The sequence below is a fragment of the Zalophus californianus genome, chromosome 10 (genome assembly GCF_009762305.2).
Source record: "Zalophus californianus isolate mZalCal1 chromosome 10, mZalCal1.pri.v2, whole genome shotgun sequence".
NCBI lineage: Eukaryota > Metazoa > Chordata > Mammalia > Carnivora > Otariidae > Zalophus > Zalophus californianus.
Window position 1 is genome coordinate 41,829,798 of NC_045604.1, and position 25,747 is coordinate 41,855,544.

The 25,747-nt window shown below is 51.2% G+C and overlaps 1 protein-coding gene across 4 annotated transcripts in view; it reads left to right on the plus strand.

Moving 5' to 3' along the window:
* The first annotated feature begins 337 nt into the window (after positions 1-337).
* The window catches only part of KIAA1614 (KIAA1614 ortholog), a 55,038-nt gene continuing 29,628 nt past the window's right edge, over positions 338-25,747 (plus strand). For 2 of the 4 annotated variants that reach the window (XM_027614048.2, XM_027614052.2), the window contains exons 1-3: positions 14,750-15,013; positions 16,682-17,625; positions 18,333-18,396. In XM_027614048.2, the coding sequence (XP_027469849.2) occupies positions 14,958-15,013; positions 16,682-17,625; positions 18,333-18,396 (1,064 nt within the window). In that variant the 5' untranslated portion in view covers positions 14,750-14,957. Of the gene's footprint in view, positions 354-14,749; positions 15,014-15,309; positions 15,519-16,681; positions 17,626-18,332; positions 18,397-25,747 lie in introns of those variants that run through there. The other 2 variants (XM_027614051.2, XM_027614049.2) reach the window with 2 other exon arrangements.

The following is a 25,747-nucleotide window of genomic DNA, read 5'->3' on the forward strand; positions in this document are numbered from 1 at the left end:
GGCCAAGCCATACGTCACAACCACGTCACACCTTCAACACACGCTCCCATACACAACCCCGGGTCTCCCTTGGGGACACCCTTACTTCCCTTGGGGCCCCTCCACCCCTTTGCTCTCCACCACAGCACTTTTAAACTGCTCCGGGGCCCAAGCTCTTGAGTCAGGAGCTCTTTACCTTTTCATTACCTGCTGATCTTTTTATTACTTTCACAGACACTAAGTTTGTAAAAAAAAAAAAAAATTGTCTCACAAACCAACCCTATCTATTGCATAATAATCCTTGTCCCCATGACAACCAATGTTGCCATACTGAGTTGATACAATACCAGTCAAAAGCAAAGACACTTCTCATGGTAAATGTATAATTTCCACTAGACTTCTTTAAATATTGGAAATAGCTTATGCTTTTCTCCCCATTTGGTGTATGGGGACCCCAGGTTGGGAACTTCTGAGGGCTAACATTGAGTGGGGGCCAGTGAAGACTCCCTAGTCCCTTTTCACAGATGGGCAAACCAAGGCTGTTAGTTTTAAGGTGAATTGACGTCATCAAATTGACAAAGAATCAGAGTAAAAAAATGAGATTTTTTTTTAAAGTCTCCCCTTTTTGGTCTCTAATTCGTAGCAGTAGTCTTTCTTAAAAAAATAATAAAATAGAGCTGGGAGGGACTGCTACTTGCCCCTTTTCTACGTGCAGTGTGGACCTTTCTGTGGGATCTTGGAATTTGCTGTAGAGCCGCTCCTGGTCTGCTCCCGGCCCCGGGGTGGAGAGGTCTCGCCTATCCTGGCAACAAGAAAGTTGAGAGGTTATCTGGTCAGGTTGTCCCAAGGGGGTGTCCCAGGATGTTGACTGCTATTTTGAGGAAAAGGGCTTCTATGGTGAATTACTTGTGAGAAAGTCAGGGTTAAACAAAGGTAAACTGGTTTAGTTTAGTTTTGTTTTGTTTTCACTGCGGTACTTCCCTGAGCCTTTGAAATGCCTTTGGGCCTAATGACCTGCTGGGAGGATGAGATAGCATATATTATCACCCAAACTTATGGGACCCGAATTCTCTTTTTCATAGGAGACCTATTAATACCTCATGGAACCCTGGGGTTCTGGGGAACATTAGTTTGGGACCTGTGAGTCCGATCCACCATTTTCAGATGAAGAAACTGAATTCCATGGAGTGACCAGGCCAGAGCTGATTCCAGGTTGCTAGTGTCTAATCCCAGACTTTCCAAATTTGGGTCTTTCCCTCCATACCTCACCCACCATGTACCTTAATTCAACCCTGGAAAAATCTTAGCAGGGGACCACAGACCATGGAGGGAATTCTGCTCTGAGAGAAGCTGCTTCCGAGCTTCATGTGTGTCTCAGCAAAATCTCCCAGGCTGGTGGGGGAGGGGGGACCCGGGAGGCAGGAACCCCACAGGACCACAGGGTGAGGAATGGCACAGCCGCGGTGCTAGAAAGGGCTTCGTTCTGGGGCGCCTGGGTGGCTCAGTCCTTAAGCATCTGCCTTCGGCTCAGGTCATGATCCCAGGGTCCTGGGATCGAGCCCCACATCGGGCTCCCTGCTCAGCAGGGAAGCCTGCTCCTCTCCTACTCCCCCTGCTTGTGTTCCCTCTCTCACTATATCTCTCTGTCAAATAAATAAATAAAATCTTTAAAAAAAAAAGAAAGAAAGAAAGAAAGAAAGAAAGAAAGGGCTTCATTCTGGAGACCCCAGAACATCCTCGGTCTAAGGCACCTGTCCACAGTGAGAGGCCGCAAAGGCACCTTGCACTCAGGAAGAGCCGGGCAGACGCGCCCCTGCAAGCCGGCATCCTGGGCCAGAGAGACCTGGGCCAGTGACTCCCAGGGGTCTCCGCGGAAGGTGTGTCCAGGAGGAAGAGAGCACCCACTGCGCTCCAGAGCTGGAGAAGCGGCATCTGCAGCCAGGAGTGAGGACTTGGCGGGGCTCCAGGCTGACGGGCCCGCTAGCCTGGGGAGTGTTCTAGGGGCTGCAGGCAGCAAGATAAACAGGCACCGCGCCCCCTTTTCAGAGCAGCCTCAGACACTCACTCCAGAGACCAGATGCCAAAAAGAGCAATGAAGAGCTGGGCCTTTCCTGGGCAATGGTCCCGCTGCAGCCGGGATGTAGGGCCTTTCCCCTCTGCCCAAAGCAGCTTCCGAGCTTCTGGGGAGACCCCTCCCATCCAACACTGAGCCACTCTGCTTGGCCAGGTTAGACCTCCCCTGGCAAAACCAGGTCGTCCCCCCCTCCCTGCCTGCCCCTCGGAGTGTGGGAGGGGCATGCTGAGTCGCTGTCCTCCTGCCTTAGGTGACCACGCCCGACTCAAGCCTTGTTCCCCTTCGAGCATTGGGGATGGGGCTCTGAGCCGAGAGGGAAGCATTCTTGGGGGGCGCCTATCTGAGAATAGCAGTCTGGTGGGGCCGTGCGTGGAACTCTCCCTGGTAGGCAGACACAGCCAGGTGTGTGGTTTCCAAGCCTGGAGTGGGGCTGGGTCGCTCACCAGCCTTCTTAACTGTGGGCAAATTCCTAGGCCTCCTTGGGTCTTGGCATCTTCCTCTGTAAAATCTGACTTGGGAGGCTTGTCGGGGGCTGACTTACAGGCTACGCAGTGCTGCTCCGGGGGACTTGCTGGCATCCGCCTTCCACAAGAGGAGGATGGAGGCGGGTGACGGTGTTGAACTCACACCCCTGTGGACGTGGGAGGGGCGATGTGGGGAGCGGTGCCCCCAATCCAGGACCCCAGCACATCGGCCCCGAGTGAAAACCTCCTCAGAGTCTCTTCAACAAGTACATGCATTTCCACCACCCTCATTACCCTCGTCTCATTCGATCAAGCTTATTCCCAGACCTGAGCTGGACCCTCTACCAAATTAGTCCCCAGACAATCTGTGATGTCTTGGGACCACCACTTACCAGCTGGCGAACCTTGGGCAAAGTAGTTAGTCTCTTTGAGACTTGGTGTACTCCTCTATAAAATGGGAAGGAGGGTTGCCTTGTGAATTAGACTAACGGACAAATGCAAAGTGGGCTGATTCCAAAGCTCAGGCCTTAACCTCTGCTTAGAGTTAAAGGACTCACAGAGGTGACAAAGAAATGAACCCACCCAAAAGGCGCTGCAATGAATGGTGTTAGGACACAGGGAAGGGGTATTACTCTGACTTCGGGTTGATCACGAGGGCCTCCCAGGTGGAGAAGGAAGGACCTTCCAGGTAGGGAGTACACAGATGTGTTCATGGAACATGAACCCCAGGGTGATGTGAGTGGAGTGTGGGGTGTGCACAGGAATTGGGAGGATATGAGACGAAGCTGGAGAAGGTGGGTTGAGGAGCTGTCAGTGCTGTGAGCCAGTTGGGGACCACATTTCGCCGCTCACGAGGACTATGCTCACAAGGTTTTAGAAAGATCACCAAGTGGCTGTAGGGAGAGACAGGATTGGAGCAGGGAGACCGGGCTGGAGGTGCGTTCAGTTCTGCGGTGGAGATCCTGCTACTCCAGACTGGGATCGAGGCAGGGGAGATGGGAGAGGAGATGCCTCCAGGAGAAAGGAAAGGGGCAGCATTCTTGTCTTGGAAGGTGAAGGAGAGAAAATTTCTCAGGTTGCTGGCTTGGGTGATTGATGATGCCATTCTCCGGGAGAAGATTCAGAGAAGAGGGAGATGATCCATTTGGATCCTACCATGTCAAATGTAAAGTATCCGGACAGGTGGGGGTGTCCTCCACCCAGTTATGTAGCACATGGTAGGAACTTGATACATATCTGCTGGGCACCTCATGCGGGTGTAGAGTGGGGGTCTTCAGCACGCAAAGGGGGACAGCTTGGATGTCTTGGATTTAGATTACGTCCCTCTGGAAGCCCACGCAATGTAAGAGTGGGGTAAAGAGCTCCAGGGGACAGACCAGGGCAGGAAGAAGAGTAAAGAAGGAGCAATCGGAAGTGAGTGAGGGTAACCAGGAAAGAGAGGGGTCATGGAAGCTGAAGGAAGAGACCGCTCGAAAAGGGGTGGAGTCACAAACAGTCTCCTGAATTCTGCAACCCTGGGCCCTGGCGCTTGGGGGCAGGGCACAATCACTATGCAGTTGCAAAGATTATGGCTGTTTTTACCTAAAGGGAAGACTCATTCGGAGCTAGAATGAGCAACGTTGCTTCCTTTGAACAATTTTTCTTGAATAAACCTCCACAGAATTAACATAGTTTTTAACCACATGACTGCACGTGCAAGGCTCTCAGAGTTGTCGGAGACTTCATGGAGATTCAGGGACTCAGGAGAGAAGAGTGGCTAAAGTGTGTGGTCTTTGGAGGCAGACAGTGGTTCAACTTGGTCTCCTCCACTTACTCATTCTGGGTCTGAATCCTGACTCTGCCACCTACTATCCTGCAGGTTACTTGACCTTTCTACACCTCATTGCTCCACCTAGAAATATGAGTTCTTACTGATGAGCATTGTTGAGAAGATTCTGTAAAATGAAGCATATGAAGCACTTAGCATAGTTTTCGCATATTGGCATTCAAGAAATGTTAGCTACGGGGCGCCTCTGTGGCTCAGTCGGTTAAGCGTCTGCCTTCTGCTCAGGTCATGATCTCAGGGTCCTGGGATCGAGTCCACATTGAGTCCCACAGCGGGCTCCTTGCTCAGCAGGGAGCCTGCTTCTTCCTCTCTCCCTGCCTCTTAGCCCCCTCCCCACCTGTGCTCTGTGCTCTCCCTCTCTCTCAAAATATAATCTTAAAAAAAAATGTTAGCTACAACAACAACAATAGAAGACTATTGTTAATCTAGTCAACAAATATTAATTGAGTGCCTACCATGTGCCAGGCAATATTCTAGGGCAGGTCTGTCCAGTAGAAACACAACGCAAGCCATAAACACAAGCCCTGTATGTAATTCCAAAATACATCTAATAGCCATACTCTAAAAATGCATAAATTATATAGAAGTATTTACATATAGCATTAGATATAATATACTTCATTTAACCTAATACATCCAAAATACTATCATTGCAACATGCAATCTATATGAAAAGTTATTAGTAAGATTTTTACATTCTTTTCTTATGTGACCACTTTGAAACCCCCTGGGTGGCCACCAAATTGCACAGTGTTTTCTAGGGGCTAAAGATACAATGGTAAGTAGGGACGGAGACAGCCCTCATAAAGCTTACGTTTTCGAAAGGAGGGATGGACAATAAGAAAGAAAGAGAGTTATCGAATAAAATAATTATTCACTATAGTATCTAACCTTTACCCCGATCTGACTCAGAGGGCTGAGGTCTATTTCACTGACTGCTTATCTCTGCTCCACTATGGGGTACTGTTTACCCGGTCCTATCTCCCTGATGCCCAGGAGGCTTTAATCCTGTTCCCTGCAAGGGACAATACCACAAATCAGGGAGGATGCTTACTGAGCTGGTAAACTTAAAACGATCGCAAGTAAAAATAAAAATAACCATGTTATTGGCGTGGATTTCATTAAATGAGGTCCATTTTGAAGAACCACTTCCTTTATTTGAGGGCTGCAGAAAGAAGACGGTGCTAAGTTGTCCTCGAAAGTTAAATGGCAGAGAGAATATTGATACTCTTGAAAAGTTATTTCTCTAAATTCTTTTTATGATTTATTATAATGACTTCTTTTCTGCTTATGAAAATGGAACATTGTAAAAAGCCTGAAAATATCAAAAAGTATCAAGAAAAAATTTACCCAGACCCCAAAATGCAGAGATGAATATTTTGATGTATTTTCTGTCTTATTTTGTATACAGATATGTAAGTATAAATGTAGCTATTTACTGATTTCACATGCATGTTTTATATACTTAAAATCAAACTGTAATATTCTGTTTCATATTCTGCTTTTTTGCCTAACAATGTTGCATGAGCATATTCCTATTTCACATTTCAAAATAGAATTTACTTCTAAGGGCTACATAATGCTCTACCTTATAGAGATAGCATAACTTCCATTCTAGTTGGACATTTGGGTTGTTCCAATATTTTACTACTATAAATAATGCTGAATGAGCTTCCTTTTACTCAAATCTTTGTTGTCATTTTTTATTTCCTTAGCATAGATGCTAAGAACGACTTTGCTTTGTCCAGAGCTATAGCATACGATGAATCAATTGCCTTAAAAAATGCTACATCTCCCACAAGCAATGTATGCGAAAGCTCATCTAATTGTATTCTCCCCAAAGTCTGGTATTAACATTGAAACATTTTTTGCTATTTTAAAGGGTTAAAATGGTAACTTTAGGATTGTTTTAATTTTCATTTCTCTGTTTTCTAATGATTTTGAACTTACCCTCTTATGGTTATTAGCTGTTTCTTTCTCTTCTACTGTAAACTGTTTTGTGCTTTGCTCATGTTTCCTCTGTTCTTTAATGTAGTGGTATCATATTGTGACTTAAATTTTACTTGTCTAATGACTAACAGTTTTGAGCACCTATTCACATGTTTGTAGATCATTTGGATATCCTTCTTGGGAAATGCCTATTCAAGTCTTTTGTCCATTTTTAAATTTAGTGTCTGTCTTTTCTTGATTTTAAGAAGTTCAGGTATATATTGGCAGTATATAGATATTGCAAACATCTTCTCCAAGGCTTTTCACTATCTTAAAGATGTTTTCTGATAAACAGAGATTCTTAATTCTAATGAAGTCCAATTTATCACTTCTGTCTTTTAAAGTTAGTATTTTTGTGCCTCTTTAGGAAAGATTTTCCTAGCCCAACGTCATAAAGATATTCTCCTGTTTTCTCCTAGAAGCTTGATTGCTTTGACTTTCATATTTTGTTCTATAATCAATCTCACATTAGTTTTTGTGAATGGTATGAGGTAGGGGTCAAGGAGTCAAGATTTATTTCCTTTCCAATATGGATATACAATTGACCCAGCACTGATTATTGAAATGATTATCCTCTCTTGCTCTGCACTGCATGGAGCTTTGGTTATAAGTCAAGAGACTGTACATGTGTGACTCTGTTTCTGGACACTCTAGTCTATTCTATTCGTCTATACTTTACCAATGCTACATTGTCTGAATTAGAGTCATTTTATTGTAAGTTTTGATATTCACTAGCGTAAGTACTCCAGCACTGTTCTTTTTGAAAATTGTCTTAACTATATCCTTTATATGTCCATATAAACTTTAGAACCAGCTTGTCAATTGCAACCAGAAAGAAAACCTGTTGTAGTATAGATCAGAATGCATTGAATACTGTTATGGGTTGAGCTAGTCCCCCAAAACTCATATATTGAAGTCCTAACCCTCAATACCTCAGAATGTGACCTTGTTTGGAAATGGGATTGTAAGATGAAATCATACTAGAGTAGGGTGAGTCCCTAATCCAATATGACTGATGTCCTCGTAAGAGGAGGAAATTTAAATTTGGACACAGTCATGCACACAGTGAGAACACCACGTGAAGACTGAAGTTGTATTGCCACAAGCCAACTACCAGAAGCTGGCAGAGAGGCCTGAAACACATCCTTCTCTAGAGCCTTCAGATGGAGCATGGCCCCGCTGAGACCTTGATTTTGGACTTCTGGCCTCCAGAACTGTGAGATAACACATTTTTGTTGTGTAAGCCACCCAGTTTGTGGTACTTCATTACCACAGCCCTTTCGAACTAAAACAAATACATAGATCAATTCTGGAGGAATTGACATCTTAACGATAAGTTTTCTGATATGTCAACATGGTATATTCCTCCACTTATTCACATGTCTTCAATTTCTCTCAGTAATGTTTTGTAGTTTTCTTTCTTTTTTAAAGATTTATTTATTTATTTATTTATTTTAGAGAAGAGAGAGTGTGTGAGCAAGGGGAGGGGCAGAGGGAGAGGGAGACCAGCAGACTCCCCACTGAGTGGGGAACCTGACATGGGCCTCGATCTCACATCCCCGAGATCATGACCTGAGCTGAAATCAAGAGTCAGACACTTAACCAACTGTTTTGTAGTTTTCTTTTTTTTTTTTTTAAGATTTTATTTGTTTATATGACAGAGAGAGAGATAGCGACAGCAGGAACACAAGCAGGGGGAGTGGGAGAGAGAGAAGCAGGCTTCCCGCGGAACAGGGAGCCTGATGCGGGGCTCGACCCCAGGATCCTGGGATCATGGCCTGAGCCGAAGGCAGACACTTAACGACTGAGCCACCCAGGAGCCCCTGTTTTCTAGTTTTCAATGCAAAAGTCTTGCTAATGATCTTTGTCAGATTTCATTCCTAGGCACTTGATGTTTTTTGATGCTTTTATTCATGGTACTTTTTATAAATCTCACTTTCGACTTGTTTGTTGCTAAGTATATAGAAATGCAATAGATTTTTATATATTGATTTTGTAACCAGAAGCCCTGCTAAATTTACTTCTTAATTTAAGAGCTTGTAGTTTCTTTTGGATTTTTCTATACTCATGTAATCAGCAAATAATTTTAATTGTTTCATTATTTATGCTTTTTTTTTTTCTTTTTCTAGCTGTATTGCACTAGATAGGGCTTCCATTACAACACTGAATAGAAGTGGTGGTACTGGATAGCCTTTCCTTGTTCCCAAACTCAGGAAAAGTGTTCCATATGTCACTACTATCATATTAGTTATATATATATATTTTTTTTGTAAATTCCCTTTATGAGATGAAGAAAATGTAGGATCTGTTTTTATATTATGTGCATTACTATATACCCACTATATGTGTATACTGTATTCATTATGTTACCTTGCTCTGATGATTTACTTTGGCATCAGTTCCTCTCTATTTTAATTATTATAAACTTATAATACAATTTTGTATTTTGTAGAATAAGCCTCCTCTCCTTTTCTTTTTTTTTCTTTCCTTTCTTTCACAAAATTTTTTTAAAAAACATTATTGCCTATATATGGAATCTTCACTGAAATCACATTTAAATCTTTAAATTCAATGAAAATTTTCATCTTCATAATATACAATAAGTGTTGCGAGCACTAAGTATTTCTCCATTCACCCAGGTCTTTGTTCACATATAAAGTGGGGGTTTTTTCATATAGTTTCCATATTTTTAAAAATTATGAAATATGTTTATTGTACATTATATATACTATATATTACACACATTCTATGTATGGTGGTATGTGTTTACATATAATGTACATTGTAAAGACTAATAAAGTAAACATCCGTATATGTGCCACCCGATTCAATAAAGCATTGCCTCTGCCTCTGGGAACCTTCTCCCAGTTGTCACCTGCCATTCTCTTCCCACACTGAGGAGACCACAATATAATTATCTGTGCTAATAATTCTCTTTCTTTCCATTAGTTTGCCCCCATACGCATGGTATGTGTCTCTAAAGAATGTATTGTTTAGTTTCATCTGTTTCTTTTTTCTTGCTCTGTTTGCTCAGCAGCCTGTAAGAATCAGCCACGTTGTTGTGTGTAGTTATCATTTGTTCATCTTTCGTTGATCTCTAGTGTTCCATTTTACAAATATACCAAAATTATCCTTTCTACTATTGATAAACATTTGGATTGTTTCCAGTTATTTTGTATTGTGAACAATGTTGCCATTAATTTTCTTATAAATGTCTTTGGTATAAAGGTTATTTCTAAATGGGCTATTACTTTTCTGGATTATACTAATATATTTCTTCATAGTCTTTCATATGTCTTAAGCAAATGACTGATGTATTTTTGAGCACATCTCTGTCTTTTCTCAAGATGAAAAACTGTCACAAACATGACTTCAGGTCTTAGTCATGTTCCAGTATCTTTCTCCCTGAATCTGCTTTCATTTTGTAGATGAGAAAAGTGATTCGACCAAGATGATAGTGATTGCCGACAGGCATGTTAAAGCCAGGGGCCCTCTCCTCATATTGATGCCGCAACCCACAGAGAAGGCCGGTAGATTAGGAGGGAGAGTATTAAAATATTTTCCTAATTGCAGTCATTTCCCTGTGATTAGGATTATGAAATGAAAAGCTGTGGTCTGAGTTTGGACATGGGAACAGACGCCTAGCAGAGGGAGGGCGGATGTGGGGCATCAAAGGCTGTGAAGTCTGAAGTCCTTATCTCCAGGGAAGGTCCCTGTCCCATCCTGGGGGACGCCCTGCCCAGCAGCCTGGGGAAGTGGTTCAGGCTAACCCTGGCCAGGTAAGAACCATGCTTCTGTTCTCCTTGGGACTAGGGCAATTCAGGCAGGTGGGGCATAGGAGAGCATGTATGTGTTCTTGTGTGTGTATGTGCGCGCGCGCGTGCACGAGTGCTGGAGTGTGCAGGGACGCGTAACAAGGTGGTTGCTCTCTGGAGGTGCCCAGTTGTTGTGTTGCCTCAGTGTATGTACTTCTGGGATCCTCTCCCACCCTGTTTGTGCTTCTCTCTCATTATCTCCTCCTCTCTCCTCCCCCATCCATTTCTTCTTCTGATCGCTATGTTATCTCCTGATTTCCAGGCTCACTCAGAATTGAAGCCTAATGCCCCTACCCGTGTCTGTGATCAGTAGCACTGGGGGAAGCGGGAAGAAGAGCGGGGGCAAGCAGGGCATCAGGTGAAAATGAGAGGCAGTTAAGAAACCTAGGTGCTGGTGCTGGTCCTGGCCCTGCCAGGGACCGACTTTCTCACAGAACCTGAGGCAGGACTGGCCATGTCGAGCAAATGAACCAAATCCTTTGGAAATGACCTTGATCCTTTTAGCAAGCAGTGCTGTCAGGCAGCCTTACTTGGTAGGGATTTTTTTCTCTCTCTCTTTTAGCTGCCTGGCATTTAGTCAATACCTTTTATGTGGCAGGCACGTGGTAGGGGCCAGGGACACAGATCCAGATCAGGAATGCTCAGTGATGTGGCAGCGTGATAAACGGTCTGGCAGCAGCGGGGCCCCCCGGGGCTCTAACCTAGGTTAGGAGGCCCGTGGAAGGTACTGGGAAGACTGCCCTGAGGACGGGCCATTTGAGCTGTGCGGAAGGTCTAGTAGGAGACAGCCAAATTGGCATGTATGTGGAGGGAAGCTGGGTGTTTCAGGCTGAAGGAGAGCCTGGGCAAGGTCGGTCAGGAGAGCTGGAAGCAGGTCCGTTGGCCAGCGTGCGGGATGGGCTGTGGGGCCGTGAGCTGAAGCCGGAGGCCCCCAGGCCTTACGAAGGGGTTTGAGTCTGAACACAGGACGTGTGCTTCTCCAGGCTGACTGGGCCTGAAAAGCCCATGGGAAGCCCATTAGGAGGCAGACTCCCGGGCCTCACTCAGCCTACAGAGTCAGGATCTCCAAGAGCAGACCTTGGAATCAGCCTCTCACCAGTGTCCCAGGCGCATCCAAACAGGCCCAGGTCACACCAGCTCTTGGCAAGTGGCGGAAGAGTTCTATAGGGAGGGAGACAGGTCCCAGTGCTCTCTTGGGGTTCTGCTGGAAGGAAAAGGGAAGAGCCTGAGGGAAGACCCTGGAGCTGTGAACAGCATCCCCAAGAGCCGCTGACAGGACCAGTTGGCTCTGTGTGCTCCTCAGACCATGCGCCCCACGTCCGAGACAGGGGTGACCAGCTCCTCAGGCAGTACAGTGAAGCGCCGGCAGAGGTGTCCCTCCCACTCCAGTCCCACTCCACCCACCTCTAATGGTGTGACCTTGAAGGACCATCTCTCACCCATCCCTTTATCCTAAGTGAAACCCGATTTCCAGATCCAACATGGCTCCTGTTCAAAGCTCCGTGTTCAGAGCCTGTTGAGGGAAGGCGGGGAGGAGGAGTGAGCTGTGGTGTTTTCATCCAGGCCAAGTGGAGGGAGGCTGGGTCTCCCTCGTTGTTCAAATGGAGGAAGAAGTCTATGTGATTGCTACATCCCAAGTATTTGTGTTCCTCCTAGATTTCTCTCCAAAACACGGTATTGAAGGATTCTGATACACATGACATACATAAGGTGGTTCTCCAGTCCAGAAAGGTGCCATGCTCAAGGTAGCCCACCTTCCAGGGACTCCCACTTCACAGGACAGCGTCCAAGCTCCTCACCCGGACACGAGATGCTCTGCAGCAGGCCACACCACCCCTGCCTTGCAACTTCAGCCCGGCTCTTGCTTTTCCAGTGTAACTTTTACTCATAGTAACAATGGAACCAGGCAGTTTCACACCTGGATGCCTGTGTTTATGCTAATCTCTCTGACAGAAATGTTTCTCCCACCCCTCCCCCTCTGTCTGGCTAACTCCTGCTCTTTCTCCACGAGCCGGTGCTCCGTCATACCCCTCCCACCCAACACACACGTCAGTCACACACCTCAGCTGTTCCTGTGAGCCGACCTCTACCACCACCCTGTGCTAGCCTGACTGGGGAGCACGTATATAGAAAGTTTCTGTTTCCCTCCCCTGCCCAACTTGACCAGAAATTCCTCAAGGACAGGGTCTGTGGTGTTACATTTTGTCTTTCCAGTGTCTGGTGCATAGTAGAAACTCAATGGATATTTGCTGAACCAAACAGAATCCAGATGAATGAGAAATGCCTTCCAATGTGTGAATGTTGTGATAAATTAATAGCTTCTGAGGATATGCTTGTTGGTATTTGTAGATGGCTTTTCAAACCTCTGTAGAGATGTGACACCCATCCCCCTATATTAAGTGTAAAGTAACAAATTTAATGAGTAAACTGAAGGTGATTATTTGCATCTCAAAAGGTGGGGGGCAGGTTTCCTTTAAACATTAAGCTTTTGCTGGAACTTTCAGAAACTTGCCTTACAGATCATTAACTTCTGGGGGTGGGGAACAGGAGTCATGAAGTTACCTGCAAGAGTCTGGGTTCTGAGATGCCTCTGGAAGGAGAAAGCAAGGCAGAAGATCTTGGAGCCCCGCAGGACTGGATTCGGATTCTGACTAGACTAGCTGTGTGGCCTCAGGCAAGTCCCTCAGCTCTCTATACCCCGATTTCCTTATCCCTAAAGTGGAGAAACACTACACTCACTTGGTGGGATGGTTGTAAAGATCTAAAGAATCCTATATGGAGTCTCTTAGCTCGTAAAAGTTTCCCAATAATGGTAAGAGTAATGTTGTTGGGTTTGACATTGCATGTGGACGAGAGGAAGGGGTCTTACCAGGTTTCCAGAACTTTACCTTGGATTGCCGGAGTAAGGAAGGCAGAAAGTATCCAGACTGGAAGGGCCAGACCGCTGCTGCAGCATATTTTTTCTCTCACAGCACTTGACAATGTTTTGATTTTTTAGACTAACTCTTTCTATGCCAAACATGCACATGCAGAGTGCTGCCGCCCTCCCCCCGTGCGGTGCGGTTGAGGTGAGGGTCTTGAACTCTAGAAAGCATACCACTTACGAGCTCCATAATCTTGGGAAGATCACCTAACTCAGTTTCCTAATCTGTAGAAAGGAGACAATAAACAGTACCCATCTTTTAGCGCTACCATATGAGATAAGGCATGTAAAGTGCTTAGCACAATGCCAGGTGCACAGTACCTCCATAAATCCCTGTATATGGTACGTTATTGTCTTATGAAGGGATCCGTACTAAGAAATGGCAGTAAGTGCCCTGTTGGAGGAACAGCTTGCTCTGGGACTATGGAAGGAGGTAGGGATTCACTTGCCAGAGCACTGACCCCAGACTTTGGAGACCACCTGACAGGAGAGCTGTATGACCTTGGGCCTATTCTGTAACACACAGGGTTTGCCCTAGATAATCTCTCAGGTTCCTAAATTAGCCCAAGGCCAATCTAACACAGCTCCCCAAACAGCTGCTCTCAGGCCTGGGGGGCTTGAGCCTTGCCCAGATGCCCCCACTTACAGGGTAAGTCCTCCTCACTCAAGAGCCAGGCCTCCCCCGGAAACCATCCCTGGCCTCCACCCCTGCGCAGGCACTTGGCAAGCACACTGTGTGGTCCTGTTGCTGTGCCTGTCATCTAGGTGGTGACAGTAGCACGCAAGTACAAATAGGAGAGCAACCCATACTTGAGTGAGAAGCTTGTCCGGCTGAAGGAACAATGAATGAGCACTTTTCTCTTTGCAGAGATTTCTGGAATCTCCTGGGTCCTCACTCTCTTATTGTTTCCTATCCTTTGTTGACAACTGTTTGGAAACAGGTGAGATTCCTTTACCTCCCTCTGGGTGGACAGAGAAAGCAAGCTCTGTTGGTTTGGGCCACAGGCTGCAGGGAAAAACCTTTGCTGCCGCTTCCTCCCAGCTGTGGAAAAAGTGACAAGGTCTCTTGAGGAGGCCCCAGGGCTCTGAGAACCGGTCCCTATCCCAGGGGCTGGCAATGCAGGTACCAGGCTCTCCTGCGGGCAGGGCAGGATGAGGGAACCCGCCTCCACTCCGGGTACCCTCGCGCCGCAGGAAAGCAGAAACGAATGACCTTGACCTCTGAGGCTAGGGCACCTCGGAGAGAGCGCCCCGAGTTCTCTGGAAAAGTTGTCTAAACAAAGGGCATCGCTTAGCTTCCACCCGGAGGGCCGAGCCTCCCCCCAAGCCGCGGGTGTAGAGTTACACGCATTCCCGCGGAGCCGGGGAGGAACGCGGTGTCTTCCTAGCCTTGGCTCGCGTGGAGCCGGGTCCCACGCCGCGCGCGCCCCGAAGCCTCGCCTGGACCCGCGCGAAGGGGTCGGTCCCGCGGCGTCCTCCGAGGGCCCCGAGCCCCCTCGGTCCCCGCGCCCGGGCCCCGGCCCCGCTCGTCCTCCCTTCCCCGGGACGTGGGAACCCGCGGCCGCCCTCGCCGGGAGCAGGAGGCGAGCGGAGGGCGGCGGGGGCCGGGGTGGGGGCACGGGCCCGTTCCTCCAGCCCCTTCCGCTGCCCCGCCTTTCTGCCCTCCTTGCTCCTTCTCTCGGCTCCCGGCCTGGGGCGCGCCAGGCTTGGCCTCTCCCCGGGGCTGGCAGAGCCGGGAACCAGCAGCCCATGCCGCTGTCTCCCCGCTCGGGCCGCGCCCGCTTCCCCCCGCGGACCCGCAGGCAGGCGGCGGCCCGCACCCCACCGCGCGGCCGGAACGGAGGGCGGAGGGGCGGAGGGCCGGAGGAGGGCCGCGCCGCTCCGCGGGATGGAGGGGGTGCCGGAGGCGGCGGCGGCGGCCCGGCCCGCGGGCGGCGGCCCCCAGTGAGTACGCGGGAGCGAGGCGCCGGGCCGGCGGGGTTGGCGGGGGAGCGGAGGGGATGGGGTGGGAGGGGGATGCCGGCCGCGCGCGGCCTCGGAGCGGACCGCGGCGCGGGGAGGCCGCCCTGCGCGTCCTTCCGGCTTCAGCCTGCGGGAGTCAGAGCCGACCCCGGGCTCGGCCCGGCCCGGCCCGGCCGGCTCCACGGAAGGCTGCCGGTGCCCCGGGGAGCCCCGTGCAAGGCTCGCGTGCTCGAAGGGCTCCAGACCCGGGTGCCCCGGGAATGCGGGTTCCAGAGCCTACCCGTCAGAAAGTTCTTTTCGTCTGGCTGGCCTTGCCCCGAATCCCCTGCTTTCTGAGCTGAACTTTTCTAGAAGAGAGAATTCGGTGGCTGGGCTGCAAAAAGAAAGTTGGTAAATTCCAGATCAGCTGGTGGAGGAGATGATCTCGCCCTCCTGAAGATACTCCTTATACTTCACAGGCTTAAGGCTGATGTGACATTTGCACTATGTATGTATTTTGCTTTATGAACTATGTACATTCCCGAAACATGTATAAATCGAATTGTAAACGACGATGGAGGGACTTGCCATTTCAGAGAATCCTGTGGTGAACTTTAGTTCATATATGAAGTGAAAAATTAACTCCTAATTTGTAATTTATGTAAATATGAATTTTTATACATGCAGTTTACTTCAAGTGAGACATATCTAAATGTATGGTGTTTAAGGAGCTTTTTCTCAGAGAGTGGGGTAAATATTAGTGCACTGAACCACTTGGGGAATAAAATCCTATGCTCACTTTCATTCTCTGTGAAGACATTGACATCAGCTCCGCCACCAAGGAGCTGTGTGATTCGGGCAAGTCACTTAACCTCTCCAGACTGGATATTCTCACCTACAGAATAAGGGGAGTGGGGGGTTAGTGATCCCCTGATCACTGAGTTCTTTGAGCCACCGGCCTTGGAAGGAGATTTGCATTCCAAATCCAGCCTTCTTTCAGCCCCTGTGTGACCGGATCTCTGTGCCTCAGTTTCTCCATCTGTGAAAATGAGGAAGATAATCCCCTTCTGGCAGAGTGTGTGAGGATCACTAGAGAGAGTGTGTTTGAAAGCTCTTGCAGGCCCGCCTGCCACAGAGTAGATGTGGATAGGAGCCGGTGACTCGTCATGGCCACCCTTTGCACACAGCCCCATGCTGCTGACCTGTGGCTTGTACACAGGGAGGCACCTTCAACCAGGGGGTCAGATCCTGTGTGGTATCTTCCCAAAGTCCCTCATCCCCTTTGGCTCCCCTTAAAAAAGGAGGAGTTTGTTAGCTCTTAGCAGATGTTGACATCCTCCCCTGAGACCTCCTGTCAGCAAAGATGGAGGCCAGGGGCTGGGAAATCTGGCCCCTGTTGTCACTCTGGTCCACATTAGGCAGTTGTTTGAAGCTTCATTGTGCCCCATCTGTAAAATGGGGATAGAAAAACTAGAACACTGCTCAGACTTGGAAGAAAAAACTCAATAACTTATTTGTGCCACACAGTGATTTATACTTTTCAAAGTTCTGTCCCCAGGTTGTTCTCATCTGCACAAGCCTCAATTCCAAGGCACTTTGGGGACCCAGGAGGTAGTTGGAGCTACTGGCCACATGCTGGGTCTCAGGAGCTCTGTCTGTTTTCTCCTCCAGAGGGACCCAAATAGGGAGCAGAACAACCAGCTCCATGGAGATGACCTTGGCTGTGGAGAGAAGTGGCCCTGAGCCACAGCTGGATAGTGGACACCTCCCAAGACCCTGGTCCTGCTCTCTGGAAGACAGAACATCCAGCCTGATGGCCCCCCAACACCCCAGGGCATGGGGGATACAACTCCCAGGTCCCTCTGTGCTGGAGTCCAAAGTGAGGGCCTTGAAGGAAAAAGTGACGGCAGGCAAACAGGGGGTGAGCCCCGGCCTCACTTCTCACGAGTGGCCATCCAAGAAACCCAAATGCAGACGAGTCAAGGTGGGCGGAGCTGGGCCTCTGTCAGAGGGGTCTTCCTTGGCGGATGCTCAGGGGGTGCTCCCTGCTCAGAATCTGCCTGATGGGCAGCTGGACAGCGATATCAGCAAGGAGGAACTTGCCCGGAACGGGGGTCCCAGACCTCCTAGGCCGCCTTCTCCTGGGCTGGAGTGCCGGAACGGGAGGAGCCCGCGGCCTCCAGAAGCAGTACAGGCCTTGCCCGACAATGAGAGGAGTCTGCTGCCAGGGCCTGGCTGTTTGGAAGAAAACCCTGTTCACAGAGTCACTCCAGGCCGGCCTGGGGGCCCTGGTCCTTGTAACAAAATCGCCCACACGCCCAACCTGAGGAAGGGAAGGTCATACACCCTTCAAGATGATCTAGTTACAGGGGGAGACCTGGACAGCTTGTCTCTTACCTGCGAGGAGGACTTTGTTCCCAGGCCAGCCTTGCTCGAGGGGCTCTGGCGAGCTGCAGAGCTGGGGGCTCTGGGCCCTGGGGGCAGTGCCTTATCCTTGTCTGACCGGGTGGAGAGGAACCGCCTTCTGCTGCAGGAGATGCTAAATGTTGGTGGCCAAGGCCCCCCCAGGGTGGGAATCCCAGCCTGGACTCCATCCTGGGACAGAGGTCTACCAGGTGAGGCTCTCTCTGTAGGTCTGGGTGGTGGGGGCCAAAGGAGGGAGTCCAGGAGGAGACGAGGGGCAAGAGGGTACCCGTGGTGGCGTGTGTCAGGAAAGGGAGAAGGGCACAGCTGCCGGCCACCTAATTCCTCAAGATGTCCTCTTACTCTGGGCTTTGACATAGATTCTTTACCACCTCACAGCTAGCCTGTCTGCTGAAGACCCCCATGGCCCCCCAGACCAACTGGAGGCTACCCTCAGAGCTTGGGATGGTTTCTCCCCTGTGGCTTACAGCCCTCTCTGGGGTGGCTCTCGGCACCTTCCTCCGGGACCTGCCCCCAGCCCCCAGTGGAGCTCAGTGCCTCCTGGCGGAAGCCCCACCGCAGGGGGCAGGGTTCTGTCAGGCGGCAGCTCCGCTGGGATGTGTAAGTGTTCGGGCCTGAGAGAGCCTTCTTTCCGTGCTTCCCCCCACTCCGAAAGTCCATTCCTCACCCCACACCTGAGAGGACCCACGCGGTCCCCTTGGCCCGTGGCAGTGCCCCCCTGTCACCATGACAGGCTATGCCTCCACTTCTTCAGCTGAGACACAGAGCGGGGTTGAGTGTGTCTAGGGAATAAGTCGCTCCTGGAGACAGCTTTCTTCCGGGTGTTCACTAAGTCACAGCTGAGAGCCCGGTGTCTGTCTGACTCTGCCCTGAGCTCCGCTTCTGTTCTATGTCCTAGAGCGACCAGCAGGGGACGTGGACTGGGACTCAGGCATCTCCTTGCAAGACTTGGACCAGAACAGGTGAGAACCCACAGTGCACACGTCCTCTCCTGCCCTCCTCACTGGGGTCCCCTCGTTTGCCCGGCACCAGGAGAGTGGGAGACCTCGAGAAAGCAAGAGGCAGGCAGGACCCCCTCCCTGCCCCGCGCCTCCACCCCCCCCGCCCCCGCTGCTGCACCAGCAGACCAGTGGACAGCGGGCCACTGTGGATCCTCATATCTGAGGCCCCATGGAAGGTGTCAGCACCCCCCAGTGCCCACAGGTGCCTGGCCACTGGGAGAAAACCACTGGGCACAGGACACAGGGCCAAGAGCACTGCCAGCCACCTGCTCTGCATCCCTGGGCATCCTTTCCCCGGCCCTGGGCTCAGTCTCTTGATCTCCAAGGTGGCCCAAATAGTGCCTGTCTGGTTTCCTTCACAGGACTGTGGTGAGGCTAATAGGAAAGAATGTGTGAAAATCCTTAGGGAAAGTCCACAGATTTCCCCCACAGTTCCTTCCCCACCCAGGGGGTCTGCTGGCTCCTGCAAAGGAGTTCACCTCCTCTGACCTCACCTGTGACATCGCACAGACACAGACCAGTGTCTCTGGGCAGTTGGCGCAACGGCGTGCTCGGGGCCGTGGGGCCACTCTCCAGAGTGGGCAGTGTCCTGGCAGGATGTGCACTCCGTGGGGCTGAGGGCCACCCCTGGTGCCTGCTCAGAGGTTGGCCCCCGCCTTCAACGAGCTCCTGGCCCCAGGTACACCGGGCTCCGTGTCTCCAGCTGTGCAGTGACGTCACTTGCTGAGGGTCTCCTGGCTCCTGTGGGGGGCAGAGGTCAGAGTTGTTGCTTCTTCATTCCCAGGCCATTCCCTGCAGAAATTCCACTTCAGTTGACCTGCCTTCCAGAAAACGTGGATGGGGCCCCCCTGGTCCTGCTTTCACAAATCGAGGGCTGCCCCGATTCAGGCGATCCAGCTTCTGCTTGGCTACTGGCCTTTGCCGTGGCCTTGGCCAAGGGCTGGTGGAGTGGGGGCTTTCTGGCTTCTTCATCCCTCATTATTTATGACTTGGAATCATAGTTGGCTCCCCTCTGCCAGGTCCCCACATAGCCCGGCCACCGTATGGAGGAGTGTGACTGCAGGAAGGACTGGTCCTCAGTGACATGCTCTCGGCCTCCCTGCCCTCTCCTTGCCTGGGGAGCCCGTGGAGAAGGCAGCTGGGGCAGACGTACCGCGTGTCCTGTGAGATGGTACCTCCTCTTCTGTAGCTGCTCCTGCCCCCCACCTCTCACCCTCCCACCCCTGCCCCGGCAGGAGAGAGGCCCCGCCCCAGCCTGTTGCCCCTGGGGGCTTTGTCCAGAGCTCACTGTTGAAAGGAGAAACCAAAGTTCCCGACTGGCTTACCGGATTATAAGGAATAAAAATACCCAGTTTAGAGGAGGAGAACCTCAACTGTGGTGGAGGAAGGGACTCCCCCCACCCACAAGTCCTGTGAGGAGATGGTGTTTGTGTAGAATCCTCCGGATGGGGATTTCTGGACTATTGTTTAAACTGCCAGGCCACCTGCAGCATTTTAGGGTTCAGGTGGGGTATATGTGTGCAGGTGCAGGATGTGTAGGTGTGTGCATATATGTGTGATGGGCGTGTGTGTGTGTGTGTGTGTGTGTGTGTGTGTGGAGGAAGAAGTTGTCCTAGTGAGCTTTAGGACTGTGGCCAGCATATACTGGGCATAGAGTTGGCATGGGGAAAACTGTGTCCTCCAGAGTGCCCCATTGACCTGCAATCTACAGTCAGGCCCCTCCCGAACCGACATACAGGCCGAAGGGCCAGGGAACATACCCTAGTTCAAGGCTGAGTGAAACATTGGCCATGTCTTGAGGCCCCCTTGGGCAGAGCGCCTCATTTGGTTCTATTCTTGAGTCTCCTGGGCAGAAATTAAAGTACCCTAAGACACTGCAGGCTCCATCTGTCCCCTAAGGGGGATGGATTATTGATGCCATTTCCTTATAGCTGAACTTCCCAAGAGACCTCTGAAATAAGGCCTACTTCTCTCAGTTCTGTAATCCAGGGGTGCCAATCGGACCAGCATCCTGGGGATTTAGTGTGTACGGAGGGGCCTAGGGCCCTGGGCAGTGGCGTGTTCTGACGCGGTGGCCGTGCATCTTGGTGGCCGTCCTTCGGGGGGTCAGGACATGCTCTGGCAGTGAGTCCTGTGATCTCTGAGGATGTGACACAGAGAAGGTCCTGCCTCACACTCAGGTCCAGCATCAGTGCCTTTCAGGATTGCCATCAAATATCCATTTGACCACATTAATCCAGCCTGTACTTAATTATAATTGTCTGCACTTGTTACTGCTTTGCATGGTGATGAGACAAGAAGCTCATGAAATGATGGTCACTGCAGAGCCTGAGACAGTCGTCACTGTGTGACGGGGGGGGGGGGGGGAGGTGTGGGCCAGCCTGTTGGGGGCTAGTCAGCGGAAGAGTCGACCTTGCAGGTGGGACACCTGAGATGCTACAGGAACACCAGAGGTGCCCTGGGACCCTAGATGCTAAGGGCCAAATGCAGAGGAGACCTCCATCCCCTGACCCCAGGGTGGTCCCCTCTACTGAGGGGCAAGGGAAGGTTGAGTCCTAGAGAGCTGGAACATGCCGGTGGCCAGTCCCTCCCTCCAGAAGACCATGCCAGCCCTGCCCTTTTCCAGCCCCTGTTGTGTGCCAGGGCCTGTGTGAAGTCTCTGCCCACATTCTCGCTTTATCCTAATAACTACCTATAGGGCTTGTTCTGTTTCCCTGACAAAGAGACCCCTCTGAAGAGAGGTTAAGTGACCTGCCCAGGGTCATACAGCTAGTAAGTGTGGAAGCCAGGATTTGCAGGCACCGGGGTCTGTGCCCTAACCCTTATGCCACACTGCCACGGCTGTCCTCTCCATGCCCCCCCAGGCCGCTCCTCGAGTTAGGGATCTGGGGGTCTTCTGCCTCCCCCAGTGCCGGCGAGGTGTTCTCAGGGATGGGCAAAGAAGGGGAGGTGACAGTCTCCAAGGGCTAATCTTGTTTCTCTCCCAAGCCACCGTTGAGATGATTTGGGGCATAAGGCTCTGGTTTGGGGAGAGGAGGGGGTGGGAGGTAAGCACTTCAGAGAGTGCAGACGGGGGCCGGTGCTGTCAGCCACCTGTTCACAGGCGGACTGGGAACTGGTCCCATCAAAGGCAGGAGCGGGAAGGAGAGTGCAGCGGGCACTCTGCTCAGGGCTGGCTCTGCCCTCTTCCATCCTTAGCAGCCCATGGGCATCCCACCCCAACTCCATGAAATGGCCAGGACCAGCTCGGCCTCTTCCCTCTCTTGAGGCTCTGAGAGAGCAGATCAGGATTACAGGTCGCCCTAGGACCCTCAGTTACCCCAGCTTGTGCAAAACATATGTGAAGCCAGAGGTGCAGCAGCAGGCAAGGCAGTCCTCACCCCACGCCCTGCACCGAATGGGAGTCGGGAGCTGAAAGCACCCAGCTCTGGGCGGCCGCACGTGCCAGCGTGCCCACTTGAGGCCGGCTCTGGCTCGAATCAGGACCTTCCGTGTGGGATCAGTGCTCCAGATCCTCAAGTGTGTCTGCAGGGCTTTAATGATTGCTCCGCTGTGCGCAAAATGGAGAGAAGAGGGTCTCTGGGGTTGTGTTTTATTTGTGCTCTGCTGATGAAGGAAACTCAGAGGATTCCCTAGGTTGTTGACCGACACTCCCCCCCCCCCCCCCCCCCCCGCCGAGCTGCATCCCTGTGGCAGAGTCGTGCCCATTTTGGAAGCCGAGGCTCGAGGGAAGCTCAGTCCCGTACACACACCTCTTTATGAGAAGAGAAGGCAGAGTGCCAGCCCACAGACGCTCACACCCTGGTGGGTCGCAGTTTTCCGGCCCCAGCTGGGATTGCTACAGGTCAAAACTCCCTGCCCCAAAGCAGTTCATAGACTGTAAAGGGAGGCAGGCAGGGAGCCCCCAAGAGTTTCCGAGGCCTGGCCTTGTGGCTCAAGGGGTCAGGCCCACAGCTGCGAGAAAATCTCCGGCTTGTTAAAAATTAACATATTAACTCACATTTCTGGAGAGCATCCTGTGAACCGACCACTGTGTCTGATTTCAGAGGGAATTGCCCGTTTGTGTGCTCACTGCCATCTTTGCACAGCTTTAGCGAAAGATGTTGTTGCTGGGTCTCCTCCTCGCGCTCCTTGGGGACAAAAACTATGCCGGTCTTCTCTCCGGGGCCCCGTAGCTGCAGGGAACAGGCCCTCAGGAAACGTTTGGCAGTGGCTCACAGGCAGGAGTGTAGGTGGGCTCGAAAGAAGCGGGATGGACACAGGAGAGGACACCCCCAGGTGGGTAGGACCTGCGGGAATGCTTTCGAGAAGGCTGAAGCGGCATGTGTGGATACTACAGGATACAAGATGGGAAGGCTGGCTCTCCATTTGTGGAGAGCTTTGGAATTGAGATCTTAAGTAGGGCAGTAACAAGTGGAGACACATTCACCATCTTCAAGGAAACCACTCGCCTGTGTTCTGATACCGTGCTCCCGGTTATCTAGGCTTCTAAGTCCTGGGTGGAGAAGGAAGGACGCTAACGTTGGAAGCCTTGATGCACAGCTCGTGCCACCTGGAGCTTTCACGTCATGCCATTTCCACACTCACATACACGCCACACGTGGAAACCCCCTGGTGGCCCTAGCCTCTGCGAATATAGAGGCTGAAGAAAGCTACTTTCTCCTCCACCACCTGTGGGGGGTCGGGCTGACGTTCAAACAGAGGAAGCCCTCCTCCTGGCCTCTGGAGTTGAGCCGGCCACTCTCCCTCCTACTTGGGGGTGTCTCGGGCACCTGCCTCTGCACACTGAGGCCAGGCAGTGCTGCCCAGAGGGGCCACCCCCAAGGAGTTTGTTAGCCTTCAAGAAGGCAAGAACAGGGCCAGCTGCTGTACTGTCCCCAAGCAAGAGGCTGGCGTCTTGACGCTGCTCGCCTGCACCATGTCCTTTTCAAGGTGTTAAATGAGACAGGCGCCCCCTGCAGCAACCATTCTTGAGGACGCCTGCTCTTCCTTCTCTGTTGAGAAGTTACCTATTTATTCTCTGGGCAGCAGTTTCGTCAGCCACCAGACAGTCTCCTCTGAGGGGCTCCCCATTTGTCGGATATTGCCTTCTCTGTGAAGCCCTGTCAAGAGCTGTCTAGAGCAAAACCCCCGAGCCTTCTGGAGCTTCAAAATGGTTTCCCTTCCAAACGTACCTTCCCCTTGCAGACGACGGCAAGATGATCTCTTCAGCAGGGATTTCAGTTCGCGGTTAGGGATTCCATCCTTTGTTCATAAGGGGGAGAGTTACCTAAAAAAAATAGCACCCTTAATAACAGCAGTCGTAACAGTGAATGCTAACACTGATCGAATCTCACCCAGTACCCGGCTCTGCGATCAGCTCCTTTAAAAGGAGCTCAATCTCACTTATCGACTGAGCCCTTAGTTAGCAGATGAGGAAACTGAGGCTTAGCCCCAAAGTAACCTACCAGGGTGACCCACTTGTAAGGGGCAGCCCCGAATTAGGACCTGGTTAGGCTGCCCCAGAACCACGCTTGGAACCCTCACTCTGGCCCCAGCCTGTCCGTGTCCTGTGATGATGCCCCGAGGATAGCCTCCCACCCTCAGGCCACACGCAGTCAGGACTCAGTTTCAGGCCTGCTTTCTCTTCCCCTCCCTCGGGGAAACTGCACACAGTGTAACAGCAGGAGAGCGCGACCCTCGCTCATCTAGAAAGATGGAACAAGTGCGGGGCAAGAAGGTTTATATATGTTCTGTATGCCATACATTCCCCTCTACCCACTGCATCCTGGAATCTGGGAAATGTCAGATCTCTATATATTCCAAATTATTTCCCTGATTCGTGTTCCTGGGATGGAAGGGTGAGACCCAGACTTGCTGGAGCTTATTATTTTAATCCAGGATTATGATGGCTGCAGAAAGATGCCACTCTGTCCTGCTGACCTCCCTCCTTGGCTAGGAGACCAGTGGAGGCTCTCCTGACTCGAGATCTCGGCCTGTCTGGCCACGAGGGGAGCTGAGGTCAGAGCTAAGCCTGTCCCTCCACCAGGAAACTGGCTTAGAGGGACAGGCCAGATGGGGGCACATGCTACCTTTGTCCTTGAAATGAGCTTGGGACACTGGTGGTTGGAGGGGCAGAGGGAAGGGCTAGAATACCCCTGTGGTGCTCCGGTTGTCCCCAGCAATTAGTTCCTTAAAAAAAAATTATTTGAGAGAGAGAGAATGAGCAGGGGGGAGGGGCAGAGGGAGAGAGAGAGAAACAGGCTCCCCGCTGAGCGGGGAGCCCAATGCAGGGCTTGATCCCAGGACCCTGAGACTATGACGTGAGCTGAAGGCAGATGCTTCACCACCTGAGCCACCCAGGCGCCCCCAACAATTAGTTCCTTGTAGGTATTGCTGCTCCTTGGTGACTAGACCTCTGTGATGTGAACTCCCCAGGGAGAGTTCAAAATCCCCCACCCAACCCTGTGGTCTACCAGACTACCTGGCCAAAACCTGGACTCACAGGGTAGCAGTGGGAGTCTACGGGCCTGTCCAACTCCCACTGTTCGCAGATGGGAGATTAAGGCCCAGGGAGGAACAGCGTTCAGCCATGTTATCTCCGCGCCCTACCCGCTGAGCTAATGAGGCCCAGACATGCAGGTTTTCTAGAGAGTAGCAACGGTGTCTGTTCTGAGATGGAATTGCCTCAGCCTCGCCATGCGCTGATGGCCCCGGCCCTTCCAAGAAATTCCCACAAATGTGGGAGCTGAGACGGTGGGGTACAGTCCATGATGGGAAGGGGTTGGCTCTAGGGCTGCATGCCCCTGGGCAGAGGCCAGGGCCAGACGAGACAGGAAAGCCTCGCTCGGATGGGAGAGTCTGAACCTGTCAGGCTGGCAGGGCTGGCACCCTACCGGCAGACCAGCATGTTGCAGTGATGGTTCTGGGGTGGGCAGTCAGGCTGGGAGAGGCTCAACATCCCCCAGCACTGCAGCCGCTTGCCCCCGCCTCCCGGGAGAAAGAGCCCTTTCCCCTGCACGGGGCTGGTCAGGTCCAGGACTGCGTGCCCTGCTGACCTTGACGGCCATCTGTGAAGGTAGCTGCCACGCCCCTCCCGGCTCAGCTTGCTAGTGCACGGACGCCTTCAGGAGCCTAAAAAGCCTTACTTTTGTAATCAGTGGAGAAAGCAGCTTTGTCTGCCAGGAACCAAAGCAGGGCAGCTGATGAAAACAGAAAGAAATGGAAAAAAAAAAAAAAAAAAGAATTAATAGCTCCAAGGAGAGGGAGCAGAAAGGAAGCAGCAAAGCTGGAAAATGGCTTAAAAACCTGGGGGCAAGGCCAGGCTTGGCAG